The 14,891-nt window shown below is 35.5% G+C and overlaps 1 protein-coding gene across 1 annotated transcript in view; it reads left to right on the forward strand.

The window, feature by feature from the left end:
- LOC100919184 overlaps window positions 1–8,674 on the forward strand; it is a 30,807-nt gene extending 22,133 nt beyond the window's left edge. The window contains exons 9-10 of the mRNA XM_031940149.1: window positions 774–934; window positions 8,011–8,674. Coding sequence (XP_031796009.1) covers window positions 774–934; window positions 8,011–8,189 — 340 coding nt within the window. The 3' untranslated portion in view covers window positions 8,190–8,674. The remainder of the gene's footprint in view (window positions 1–773; window positions 935–8,010) is intronic.
- Window positions 8,675–14,891: the final 6,217 nt, after the last annotated feature.

Consider the following 14,891-nt stretch of genomic DNA (forward strand, 5'->3'; position numbering starts at 1 on the left):
TTAATTACTAGGGATTTCAACTTTAAAATTCTAATCTTTCTTCAATTTCTTACTACTTGAGTAGACTTATACACACTAAGGGTAACTTGATAGCATATTGTAGTATAAATTTTGTTAAGTTTATTTAGACTGATGCATAAGAAACTAATTTTATATCATAAAATAAGTAACACTTCAAATTAAAAATTTTATTTTCTGAGATTTATCATCAATATCTCTGTAAATAGTGTGATTTTCCATAAATGATAAATGATATATGTTGAAGGGAATTTTAACTATACACCTTATATTTAATTAAGATTAATTATTTTAATAGAAATTAAATATGTGTTTTAAGAACAAAAGGTTTTAAACAAAACACCTTTCCTCAACTTTTTAATAATACATTCTTTGGAACTCCAAATGGAGATAGAGTTTCAGAAAAGGGTTAGAGCTGATGGTCCAAAAATAGGAAGGCAGGCTGAATACTGAAGGTAAAGTTGTTGGTGAGTTTTTCATATGTTAACAGATAGAAAAAGATGCCACAAATAAGCAAAATAAAATCGTCTGAATAAGTGGAATTTGAGTGCCAACCTACCCAAAAAATAATGATGTCAGGTGAATAAAAGTGATATACAATTTAACTCAAAGAGTTACTTTTCAGATATTTTGAAAAGGGATTCTGTATTTCATTGTCAGAAAAATGAGAGTCACAGAAGTTCCAAGGATATGAACTTTTCAAGGAATTATCCTTACTAATCCCTGTCAGTGACTAAAAATCCCTTATTCTCCACAGAGGTGGGAAAGAGTCCACTAAAAGAAGATGAAGCTGCTGAAGCTTCAGCTGAACAAGGAAGTGGATCTGACACTGGTTCTAAGGTTGGAGTTGTCCTAGAAAAACCAGTCCCCAAGAAGCCATCTGAACCACCTGTACAAAAAGAGGAAGCCAAACAAAGTAAGAAAGGTAGGGGTTAATATTATGGATTTACTATAAGTAGATTATTTGCTCAATTTCTTACATGCCAGTTCTCATTAGAATAAGTAAGCAATATAAATGGTAAAGTCATGCAATAATAAAATTCACTGTCTGTGGTTAATCTTCTCAGTAGACCAGAATCTACAAGGTGTTGTGATTTTCTCCTTTAATCAGTGTAGCAATTTCCACAAGGGCTGAAATGGACTAGATTAAGTTTGTGTCTTAATTGTGCCTTAATGGTCTTTGTATTTAATTGTAAATTCCTACTTCTTTATTTTTTTTCAAAGGTTTGAATATTCCCATATAAAATCCATATATAAATGATTTTTTTCCTTTTTACTATCATTTTTAATTATTATGACTAACATCCTTGACACATACAATTTTCTGAAACTTTTGTTATTTTAATCTTTTCACTACTAAATCACTCTACATTTTATCATATTCAGACTACCTTTCAGTTAAATAATTCTTAAAATGAATTTCAAATGAATGCCTGGAATATTATCCATGTGTCTTAGTTCCATGTTTCCTTGATTTAATCAGAATAGCTTCTAGACTTACTGAAGGTTTTGAAAAAAAAATCCTTCCCCAACTATTTTAGCAATACATTCTTTGGAACCCCACATGGAGATAGAATTTCATAAATGTTAGAGCTGGGTCGAACCAAGATGGCCTTGAGGACACACATATCTTTCTAAGCTCTCCCTTACACTCAGATTATTTTTTTATGGCAAAGCCTCAGAATTAGTGTTTGACTGTCAAAACCCACAAATAGTGAGAATACAACACATTAGCAACAGAAGATAATCTCGAAATTCGCCAGAAAAAGTCTGGTTTTTATTTTTTGTTGTTTGTTGGTTTTTTCTTGTGTTTTGTTTTGTTTGGTTTGCGGGCAGGAATTGTCAGACCAGACACAGCATCATGCAACTTTGCAGTTCAAGCTCAAGCTGAGCAGACCTGAGGGAAGTTGGGGGTGGTCTCCAAAGTAGAAAATTTGCAGGGAGAAATTTACCACAGGGTCAGCTACTCTCCTCTGGCAGCATGCCAGTGCATTAGCAGAGGAGCTATAAACAGTGAGGGAAAAGACTGTGACCCCAAAATGTTAACGCCTCTTGGGACCTGGCCACATCCACACACCACCAGAAGGGACTCAGCACTATCTCAAGCATGCAATTGCTGAGCACAGTGCAGATGATGATCCCAGTACAGCTATTGCTGTACCACTACTGCTTCACTTCTTGGTAATATCATACTGCCGCAGAAGCAGACTGCAGTTGCGTTTTTGTTTCTTTGTTTCTTTGTTTTATCAAAATGAATAAAAAGGCAAAGAGGGTTCTGACGAAAAATAGCTTCTATACTGAAAAAGAGCAGACTTCAAATCCTGAGGAGACTATAAGGAGATTCTCTCCCGATAAAGTCCCAAATGGTGATATAACCTGGTCCCCATTACACCACATGGAAGAAATTAAAAAGGTTCTTTAAAAAGAACTAGAAGGAAATAAATGGGGAAAGGAAAAGGAAGCAAAGCTTTGCAAAAGGGTATGGGTAAGTCATGGTATTCATTAAAAGAAAGAGTGGATAAAGAAATCAACTCCCTACAAAACAGAATTGGTGAATTAGAAAAGAAAAATAACTCCTTAAAAATAAAGTTGGCAAATTGGGGGAAAAAAATCCATAGAAGAAAACAGCTCATTTAAAAACTCAATTGGACAATTATAAAAAGAAATTAAAAAGTAAATGAACATAATTATTAAAAATCAGAATTGAACAAATGAAATGAATGGCTCAAGGAGACACCTTGTCAGTCAAGCAATCAGTCAAGCAATACTAAAAAAAATGTTAAATACCTACTTGGGGAAACAACAGAGCTGGAAAATAGATCTAGCACAGATAATCTAAGGATTATTGGATTTTCTGAAAACCATGATGAAAAAAAGAGCCTAGATATTATTTTTCAGGAAATAATCAAAGAGAACTGCTCAGATGCTATGGAAAAAGAAGGTAAAATAGACATTGAAAGAATACATCGATCACCTACTGAAAAAAATCCTCAAATCAAAATTCCAAGCAATATTGCAGCTAAATTCGAGAACCATCAGACCAAGGGAAAAATACTAAAAGCAGCTAAGAAAAAAAAAATTCAAATATTGAATAGCCATAATAAGGATAACTTAGGGTCTAGCATGGTCCACATTAAAGATCAAAACCTAGAATCCCCAAATTCAAAAACTACAAGAAATTTATCATATAACCAAAAAACAACACTCCAGCCAAAGCAAGCATTTCTTCCAGAAAAATACACAACAAGTAAAAGCAAATAAATTCCATCTATTTCACAATGAAAAAAAAATACTTACACAAACCAAAAAATTTAACCTCTAAAATACAAAAAACATATTTCTCTTGGCAATACACATAAAAATACATATATATTGGGTTTTAACTATTTATAATAATAACACAAAAAAACTTTAAAAGTAAAACAAAGTACCAACAAAAAAGAAAAAGCCAAATACACACATCACTAAAAAAACAAAAAACTATATATCTAAGAAAAAGAATAGGAATAAACAAGTATAAATCACACTTTCATCCATATTATTAAACAAAAAAAAAGCAAACATATTCAGTACAGAAAAACACCACACCTCACATTTGAAAAAAGCCGAGAAAAAACAAAAACCAAAAGCAAGCAAAAATTCCAAAAAAATATAAAGAAAAATTTAAAAGAAACTCTCAAATTATCCCTAAAAGAAAACTGCCAAAACAATAAACACTCCCAAAATTTAACACAAAAGAAAACACCAAAATAAAAAACAACATAGCCCCAGTGCTAAAATAACAAAATATAAATTATAATACATACCATGCAAACCAAAGCCACTCTCCCCACCATGCAAATAACCAAACACAAATTAAAATCCAGCTACAAGCCAAATAAAATACTGAAACAAAACTCTACTATACTTTCCGTGAAAACCAGCAAAAAGCCCCTTCCATCCTCATCACAAAAGCTCCAAACAAAAGTAATCTATAAAAATAGAAAGAACTATAACACTAAAAAACTAGAATAAAATAACAACATATACACTATGCATATATAACAAAAGTACTACCATACATTCTTAAGAAAATTAAAAAACTGCAAAAAAACACACTGAAAAAACATAATGCCAGAAAAATCTCAACACAGCCACTTCTCAGAAATTAAATAAATTAAAAACACTTTGAGAAAACTAAGCAGAAACAAGAAAAATTACATTTCTTTTCAGCAATTCATAGAAACACATACACTTCACCATATATTGTCCACCAAAAACCTCAAAATTCAGCCAGAAAGAAAAAGTAAACCAAATTTTAAAATCACAGCACAGCAAGTACATTCAACAAAAAAACCCAGAAAAAGCAAACAAAAAGTGGCCAAGAAACAAACCATCTCATAGCAAAAAACCAGTAGTAATCCTTAAATACCAAGCCACAATGCTTAAGCCCACCAAAAAAAAGCAACATAGCAAAATACAACTACAGCAAAACGCCATATGGCCCGTATTTTATCTGCCAAAACTTTCTTACATAACAAAAAAAACCATATCCAGCCAAACCCGCTTTACAACACAAAAAACCAAACTCATCCCAATCAAACACAACACAGAAATTACAAAAAAAAACAAAAGAAAATTAACAAAGTGAAAAGCCAAAAAAAACAACAGCAAATTAACAAAAGCAAATTTGGCCACACAAAAAAACAACAACAACAAAACCCTTGGCCAAAGTAGTTTTAAAAGAAAATCAAGTAGCCACTTTAAAAAAGCAAAAATTAACCACTAGCAAAAAGTAAAACAGCCCACCGCCGTACACACCAGCAAAATTTATGCAGCAAAAGCAAATAAACCATTCCATACTACTTGCATTAAAAAAAAAAAAAGCAAAGTAATTTAAAACAATCCCATTTGTAAAAAACCACACTTGCTCCACTCCAAAAGAAACAAACCAAATTTCTACCATCATTTCAGCCACCATATAAAAATAACCCCAAAAAAAACAAAAGTAAAAAATCCCACCACACATCACTTTTATAACACAAAACATAGCAGCACCCCACCCAGCAAATGCAAGAAAAGTACACACATCTCCCTAGCACGCCCAGCCACATCATGCAAAAATACAACTCACTCCCACTCCACCACACTTGTACGCCCCCACACCACGCCACACGCCAACTATAAACACATACACTCCAGCCGTGCAGCTACGCCAAAATGCACCCGCACGCCACACTGCCACTCCATTTACTCACTTGCAATCAGCACGCCCCACTCCACCATCCAAAACTTCCCCAGCAGCCACTCCAGCACCACCACGCCATCAAAAGGCAAAAAAAATTGCCCACTACTCATCGCACACCGCTTCCAGCTTTTAAAGCTGCACTTCCCTTTGTAAGGCCAGAAAAATTAAAAAATCAAGCCGTAGCCACCAAAAACAGCTGTCACACACAGCAAAAATAGCACCAGCCACCCCGAGAGCCTCACAGGCTACTAAGCCCAAAAAAATACCTTTGCAAATACGTGTCCACTGCATCCCTCACTTGCATCACTGCACCATCACTTGCCAAAAACCCCACCTTTAAAAACAACTATCAGCAAATTAAAAAAATCTCTACACCCAAAAAAATAAAAGCCATAAGCAAAAGCCCACAAAAACACACCACACAACCATCAAATCCCCATAGTAGAAAAACCACCAAAAGCCATTCTTACTTATAAGTTCAGCAAACCTAACAAAAAACACCACACACACAAGTGTCTTCTTATTTAGCATTACCATCAAACTCCCAAAAACACCTGCTTAACACACAAACAAAAAAACAACATAACATTTCATATAGAAAAACAAAAAAATCAAAAGCTTCCGTAAAAATATACATCAAGCAAACATACACAACCTAAACACCATCACACTTGTCCACGCCACATTACTTAAAAGCAAACACAGCCCAACAGCCAAAACCTGCCCATTCCAGAAACAAAACAACTCCTTACTACTTATCCCAAAAATTTTAACAAAACAAAAACACAACACGAAAATAAAAGCCACTATTTAACAAAAACACACAAAAAAATGCCAAATATGCCGTACCAAACTTTCCACACCCACAAAAATCCACGCCATTCATGGCCCCGCCAAAAATCCGTACCAAAAGTAAAAAACACACCGACCATTATCACTCCAACGCGCCGCTTAAAGCCCAAAACAAAAAGCAAAATCGCCCTTTCACTCCACAAAAGCAAAACACAGTACCACTCGCTCTTCTCCGCCACCGCCACAACAAAAAAACAAGCAAAACAAAATACAAAAAAAACAACACAAAGAAAACGCCCACAAACCAAAAATTCTGGCCGTTATCGCTTTCCACCGCCGCCGCAAAACAACCTCACCGCTTCTCCAGTAATACCGTCACTGCAAAAAAACCACCAAACCAGCAAAAGTAAAACACTTCCGAAATTACCGCAAAAAATCTCCCATCGCCCCAGCCAATCGAAAAACACCGTAAAAACAACTCACAAAAACCACCACACACCCCGCTCCAAATTACTTTAAAACCTTCAAAAAATAACAACAAAGTAGAAATGCAAAAAACACACAATCGCCCCTTGGCCCATTGTTAAGCAAAATCACTGGCCATGGACAACAATTTGGAACTGTACTCAAAATGCTATAAATCTTTGCATATCCTTTGATCCATTAGTGTACAACTGGGCTTATATCCTAAAGAGATCTTACAGAAGGGAAAGCGACCTGTATTTGCAAAAATCTTTGTCGCAGCCTTTTTCGTAGTGGCTACAAACTGGAAATTCAATGGCTGCCTATCCATTGAAGATTCCATGAATAAATTATGGTGTATGAATATTATGGAATATTATTGTTCTGTAAGAAATGACCAGCAGGATGAATACAGAGAAGCCTGGAGAGACTTACATCAACTGATGCTGAGTGAAATGAGCAGAACCAGGAGATCATTATTCATTTGAACAACAATATCATATAAGGATCAATTCTGATGGAAGTAGTTATATTTGGCAATGAGAGGATCTAATTTAGTTCCATCTGATCAGTGATGAACAGAACCAGCTACTCCCGGCAAAAAAAAAACACTGGGAAATGAGTCTGGACTGCTTACATTTTTTTTTTCTTCACAGGTTATTTTTACCTTTCTAAATCCATTTTTTCCTTGTGCACCAAAAGAAATGTATACATATGTATACATATATTGTATTTAAGAAATGCTTTAACATATTTAGCATGTATGAAACTGCCTGCCATCTAGGGTCGGGGTAGAGGAAAGGAAGGGAAAATTTGGAACAGAAGTGGTTGCAAGGGTCAATGTTGAAAATTTACCCATTCATATGCAAGCCATTCTCCAGTTGATAAATGGTCAAAGGATAAGAAGAGACAAATTTCAGATGATGAAATTATTTCCACTCATTTGAAAGAGTGTTCCAAATCACTATTGATCAGAGAAATGCAACTTAAAACAACTCTACACACCTATCAGATTGGCTAAGATGACAGAAAAAAAAATAATGATGAATGTTGGAAGGGATAGAGGAAAACTGGGACACTGATGGTGGAATTGTGAATGAATCCAACCATTCGTAGAGCAATCTGAAATTATTCCCAAAAAGTTATCAAACTGTGCATACCCTTTGACAGTACTGCTACTACTGGGCTTATATCATATATATATATATATATATATATATATATATGATCTTAAAGAAGGGAAAGAGGCCTGTATGTGCAAGGATGCTTGTGGCATCCCTTTTTGTAGTGGCTAGAAACTGGAAAAGGAATGAATGCCCTTTAATTGGAGAATGGTGGGGTAAATTATGGTATATGAAAGTTGTGGAATATTATTGTTCTGTAAGAAATGACCAGCAGGATGAACACAGAGAGGCTTGGAGAGACTTACATCGATTGATGCTAAATGAAATGAGTTATCAATGAATTATCCTTACAAATGCCAGTGACTAAAAATCCCTTATTTTCCACAGAGGTGGCAAAGAGTCCACTAAAAGAAGATGAAGCTGCTGAAGCTTCAGCTGAACCAGGAAGTGCATCTGACACTGGCTCTAATGTTGGAGTTGTCCTAGAAAAACCAGTCCCCAAGAAGCCATCTGAACCAACTGTACAAAAAGAGGAAGCCAAGCAAACTAAGAAAGGTAAGGGTTAATATTCTGGTTTTACTATAAGTAGATTATTTGCTCAATTTCTTACATCCCAATCCTCATTAGAATAGGTAAGCAATATAAATGGTAAATCATGCAATAACAAAATTCACTGTCTGTGATTAATCTTCTCAGTAGACCAGAATCTACAAGATGTTGTGATTTTCTCCTTTAATCAGTGTATCAATTTCCATAGAGGCTTAAAGGGACTAGATTAGGTTGGTGTCTTAATTGTGCCTTAATAGACTTTTATTTAATTGTAAATTCCTACTTCTTTTTTTTCAAAGTCTAAAACATTGAAGTTTGAATATTGCAATATAAAATCCATATAAAATTATTTTTCCTTTTTTCTCTCATTTTGAATTATTATAACTAACATCCTTAACACATTAACAATCCAGCATTCAGACAAATAATTCTTAAAATGAATTTCAAATTCTATCCTGGAATTTTATCCATGTGTCTTAGCTACATGTTTCCTTGATTTAATCATTGTAGCTTCTAGACTTACTAACATCATATGGCTTCCTGGCTGATTGGTCATATTGGGGTATTGGCCGTCTAGGCACTCTCTGGGTGCACCATTGGCTGCCATCATGCCCCAAGTGTTTTTTGCCTGGGGCCTGGGCTGGGCCCTCCATCCCGTTTCCCTGAACCTGTCTACATTCTGAGGCCAATGGAAGCCTCTGTTGCATTTGGACATAGGATACTGGGTCTTATTCTCCCACCCTGTTTTCTCACTCTGCCTATACCAACATTGAGCTTTCAGATGCCCTACTTTACCACTGAAAGCATTGGCGTGTCTCTCTAGAAGTCCCTTGCTGGAAGGACCCTGTCTACCATGTTGGGATCTTGGGAAGTCTGCATCATAGTCTGGCTATAAAGGCATTTGCCCACTGTGGCACAGCGTCTTATAGAACTCCTCTAAGGGCATCCTTAGGCAGTCCTAGAATTAATCCTTCTGCACCTCATTAGCATTTTTCACCAGCAAGTTGCCTTATTAAAAACATCTGTTGTTGGATTTTCCCCATTAGTTCTTGTGATAGCAGTCTGCAAACGTCCCACAAAAGTCAGCAAAGGGCTCATCTTGCCATTATTTTGTATGAAAGGCCTCCACCTTTATCATTTTATTGTGAATCGAATCCGCAGCTTTGATAGCATTAGCAGCAATTTGCTCATGCTGCTACTGAATAGATAACCTGTGCTTTCTTGACGTCTGCATATGGACCTATACCTTGTAGTAGGTCATGAGTGATCACAACATGAACAGCATTTGACTATTTGTTATGTTGTATCCTACAGATCTCACTATATTCAGAAAGCCACATGTAATTTTGTCCAGGTTCTAGGTGGCATACCCTTGCTATAGATTTCCAGTCATCCAAGGAGTCAAGACTTGAGAAAGCAAATTCTGTAACAGCATCTTAACATAAGCTGATGTAGCCCCATATTTGATGCAGGCCTTTTAAGATCTTCAATTTCTACGTTAAAGGAGCATATCTTGACTTTGTTGACCTGAGGCATTAGACTGAGTGAGGAAACATAAGTGGTTAAGGCTCGGATGTCCACCCTTTCTTTAGCCTTCATTAGCCCTCTTGAAGCCTGCTTTCCAAGATTGGTCCCCCTCACTGCCCCCCCACTGCCCCTCCTCCCTCCATCCCGAGGTGGGTTAGTGGAGGAGAGTCAATCACTTGCTCCTGGGGTGGGGCTGAAGCCACTATCTGAGGGAAAGGTCACACACCTTGCTCACTTAAGTCTCCATGCCCTGTGGGGATATGGTCATTAATCTCTTCATTGTCTTCCTCCCTTAATATCATGGCTAATTTGAGGAGTAGTGGGGAAGGAGCCAGGAGTTTTTCTTTCTTCACAAGGGATTCATAGTGCTAACTGAAATACATTGTATAAATAAAATGCCTCCATAGGAAATTAGACTAGAGACCATATTCTCTGAAATGGATGAGCATCTCTTGTCCAACCAGGACCAGTTATCTCAAGGAGATCTGCTCCTCCTCTACGATCCAAGTGCAGTTTAATATACCCACAAATCTCAGGGACCTTCAGGGGATGAAGAGTCTTTAGCTAGCATTTGTCCCATTTAGCCAAAAAAAAAAAAAAAAAAAAAAGATTACTGGTTTTTAGTTTTTAAGAGAAAATAGGATTCCTTATTTGTCAATAACAATACTCACCCAAGTTCCTGGTCACGGAACTTCTTCAGTCCTTAGTTTGCCCCCACGTTGGGCGTAAATGTGAATCGTGTATTTTAAATCAACAGGAGTCCGAATTCAGGTTAGGGGAAAATCGTCAATCTTTATTCTCAGTGAAGAAGGATCGGAGGTGGAAGAGAATCGGCGATAGCAATGTGCAGCTGGTCCAGGAAGCTGACTCGACCAGCAGCCCACACAACCAACCCAACAGGTCTCGAACCCAGCCCAATCTCTCCAGCTTGTCTTCCTCCCTCTCCTACTCTGCTTCCACCACCAAATCCACTCATTTCCTATACAACACATCAGGACTTGCACTACAAGTGGGCAGGGACCATTCTTTATCCAATCATGTATATTAATAAAGTATAGCCCAATTACTATCTAGCCTCATGTACTTGGGACCTCAGTGCATCAGCTCAAACCTCAGCCCATTACAATATATTATTATATTATATATAATATTCTTATATTCATATAAATACAAAAAAAAAAAAAAAAAAAAAACCAGAAGAAGATTGTATGTGTGATAGTACCACAATTTCCCTGCTTTCCTATTTCACCTTATGAACTTTCTTCTGCTTCCTTCTGAATGACACTTTTCTTTCTTTCCCTTTTTTGGCTATTTATCATTACCTTCTTGCTTTCCACCCCAATTCTCTCAATCCTCAAGATAAAAGTTTTCCAATATAGTAAGTAGTCAAACTAAACAAATTCACCTAGTGCTTATGTCTAAAAATGTAGATCCTATCAGCACTTTAAGAGGCATGAACTATTAGTTATAAAATTGTAGTTGGTCATTGCAATGATGCAAATTCTCTCTCAAATTATTTTACTTTTCAACATTGTGAATTGTGTATAAATTATCCTTCTAGTTTTGCTCAATTCACTTTACACCAGCTCATACAAATCTCACAGGTTTCTCTGAATCTATCCTTTCCTCTATTTTTCTTATGGAACAACTTAAGAATTATAAACACATTTTCAATAATAGATTTTAAAAATCCTTTTAATTATCATAGATTTTAAAAAGGTTCTCTTTGTCTTCCACACTGTATTTGGATATTATAAGTCCATGTTATAAGAATGTTATAAATGTTATAAGAAAATAAAAATTCTGAAAAAAAGTATTCATCCTTAGCCTTTTCTACGTTTCCAGTCTTACTTACTCTTGATTTCCTTCCCCTTATTCCACATACATCCAGTGACACTAAACTTCTTTCTTTCCTCTTATATGACACTCAAAGAACCCAACTTCACTGCTTTTTAATTGTCTGTCCCCATGCCTAGAATGTTCTCCCTCCTTATTTCTGCCTTTGACTTTCAGCGAAAAGCTTCCTCCAAGATTCTGCTGAGGGAGCCACCTGCCTGAAATCCCACAGCTAAGGTCTTCCCTCACAAGGATGACCTCCATTTACATTCTATATGTATCTCCATCTACACAACTTTGTCCGCTTATATTGTCTCATTAGAATAACTGGAAAACTACTCGAGGAGAGGGAATACTTTTTTAAACTTTCTTTGTATTCCTAGAACTTAGTACAATATTTGCCCCACAGTAGATATTAAATAGATGCTTGCTGACTGACATATTAGTAGGAAGCTATATCTTACATAATCGTAACGTATCTTTCATACTAATCAGTATTTGTCAAATTTTCTAGACTTTTTGATAGAAAAAAATCTGTTATCCTAAATTCTGTGAAATAGCTCTTTCAATAATATTGGTCTCCAGTACCAATGAAAAAGCTGTCCATTATACTTTTAGTGATATGTAATTTTATCATATTTTACTTACTTTGAAAATTAGTCACATATATTTGATATATGAAATAATTCTTTGTGATGTAGAAAGTTCTATTTCCTGCCCATAATGTAAAATGTGTCAGAACAACACATGTAGTCCATTTATTGGAATTCTTGTCTTTGAGGTGAGATATACCCAGTACTGAGTGGTTGAAGTAAGGAGCTTCACCACAAGATGTATACGTATATATTTATATTTATGTGGGGAGTGGGGATAGAGGAAGAAAGACAGAGACAAAGAAAAAGAGAGACAGACACAGAAATTCAGTCAAAAGGGCTTCATTTTATGATTTGTCCACTAGATGGTACTATAACAGCACTCTCTTGATTTAATTCACACTATCAGAGAAGGTCAATCACTAACATTGTTTCCTGTCATACCTAACGTGTTTCATTTTTAACCTATATTTGATTTTAAGGTTGAGAAGCTCATACTTTATAAGGCATAAAATAAGAAAATTAACAAATGATAAATTTCTGATAACAAATCCCAATTAATGCAAAACATTTACATAAATACAGACTAATTTCTACTTAGGTAAATTAAGTATGATTGAAAATTTGAGCATCTATCTGGTAGACTTCCCTCTGAGAGTCTAACCCTCCATGTGTTTTTACAGAATCCAGTTATAGTAAACATTGACTGGTATCCCAGACTGTATATGTGTGAATAAATTTACATATATATATATATACATATTATATATAGTTTACACAAATATGTAAATCGAACACATTTCTATATATATATATATATATATCACAAATTATATATGTGTGTGCATATATATATACATTGTGTTTATAGATCTACATACAGATATGTGTGTATGTGTTTATGGGTGCTTGCATGTATATCTACATCCTTAAAAATGGCACCTAGTCATCAATATCTGGACACTTTTTCCAAGTATCCTAATTTTAAAGATGAAGAAACTGAGGCTCAAAAACAAAAGATTTGTTTGTGGTTACTTTAAGACTTCATCAGTGTGAGTACTCCCTCACTGTGTAGATTATATCCAATCCATATCTCCTCATCTTGTGCAATACTATTTTGTGTTCTTCCATAAATTCTCCATAGAGAATCATGCTGGAGGCCTTTTCTAAGTCTTTTTACAATTTGGGGCACCAGAGTAGCATTTGGCTATCCCAGCTCACATTATATGACAGACCCACCTCTTTTCTTTCGCATTCATTTTTTGAATTCATACATTTCTTTTGCATTCATACAATGTCTTTTAAGCTGCTTTGGATACACAGTCCACTGATGGAAATATGCTGTGCCTTATGTCTACCCCACATCTTTCCACTGTCCTTTGGCTTACCCACAGTTTGATTGCTTAGATGATTATTGTAGTCTTTCTGACTCCAGATCCAATTTTCCATGCCCTGTGCCATCTAACTGGTCCAGCAGAGGCATACTTCAGAGATATTGCAAGTATTCCAAGCCATCATAATAAAGTGAATATGGCAATAAAACAAATTGTGCAAATTTTTTTGTTTTCCCAGTACGCATAAAAGTTATGTTTACACTATGCTGTATGTGCAATAGTATTTTGTCTAAAAAAATGTACATTTCTTAATTAAGAAATATTTTCTTGATTTAAAAATCCTAGCCATAATCTGATCCTTCAAATGAGTCATAATCTTTTTGCTGTTAGAGAGTCTTGCCTCATTGTTGACATCTGCTGACTGATCAGAGTGGTGATTGCTAAAGATTGGGATGACTGTGGCATCTTCTAAGATAACACTGAATTCTGCTATATCGATTAACTTTCCCTTTCACGGAAGATTTCTCTGTAGTACACAATGCTGTTTGATAGCATTTTACCCACAGTATAATGTCTTTCAAAATTGGAGTCAAATCTCTCAAACCCCCCTGCCACTTTATGAAATAAGATAATGGAGAATTGAGTCAAATTTATAAGAAGACAAGTCATTCCCCAATTGATAAGTAGTCAAAGGACATGAAGACAATTTTCAGATACAGAAATTAAAGTCATTATACTCATATTTTAAATATGATGCTCTAAATCACTATTGATTAGAGAAATGCATATTAAAACTACTCTTGAGATACCATCTCACACCTATCAGATTGGCTAAAATGACACTAAAAGATGATAAATGTTGGAGGGGATATGGGGAAACTGGGACATTCATGCATTGTATACTGATCCAGCCATTCTGAAGAGCAATTTATAACTATGCTCAAAGGTCTATAAAACTGTGCATACCCTTTGGTCCAACAGTGTCAGTACTGGGGTTATATTCCAAAGAGATCATAAAAGAGGGAAAAGGACCCATGTGTGCAAAAATGTTTGTAATTCTTTTTGTAGTGGGAAAGAATTTGAAACTGAATGGATGCCCATCAACCAGGGAATAGGTAAGTTATTGTCCTATAAGAAATTTTAAGTAGGCTAATTTCAGAAAAGTCTGGACAGACTTATATGAACTGATGCAGAGTGAAGTGAGCAGAACTAGGAGATCATTGTATACAGTAATACCATATGATGATCAACTATGATAGTCTTAGCTTCTCTCAGCAATATAATGATCCAAGACAATTTCAATAGACTTGGGATGGAAAATATCATCCACATTCAGACAAAGAACTATAAAGACTGAATGAAGATCAAAGTATACTGTTTTCATCCTTTTTTTGATTTGCTTTTTCTTTCTTGTGGTTTTTCCTGACTT

The sequence above is a fragment of the Sarcophilus harrisii genome, chromosome 5, assembly GCF_902635505.1.
Source record: "Sarcophilus harrisii chromosome 5, mSarHar1.11, whole genome shotgun sequence".
NCBI classification, from domain to species: domain Eukaryota; kingdom Metazoa; phylum Chordata; class Mammalia; order Dasyuromorphia; family Dasyuridae; genus Sarcophilus; species Sarcophilus harrisii.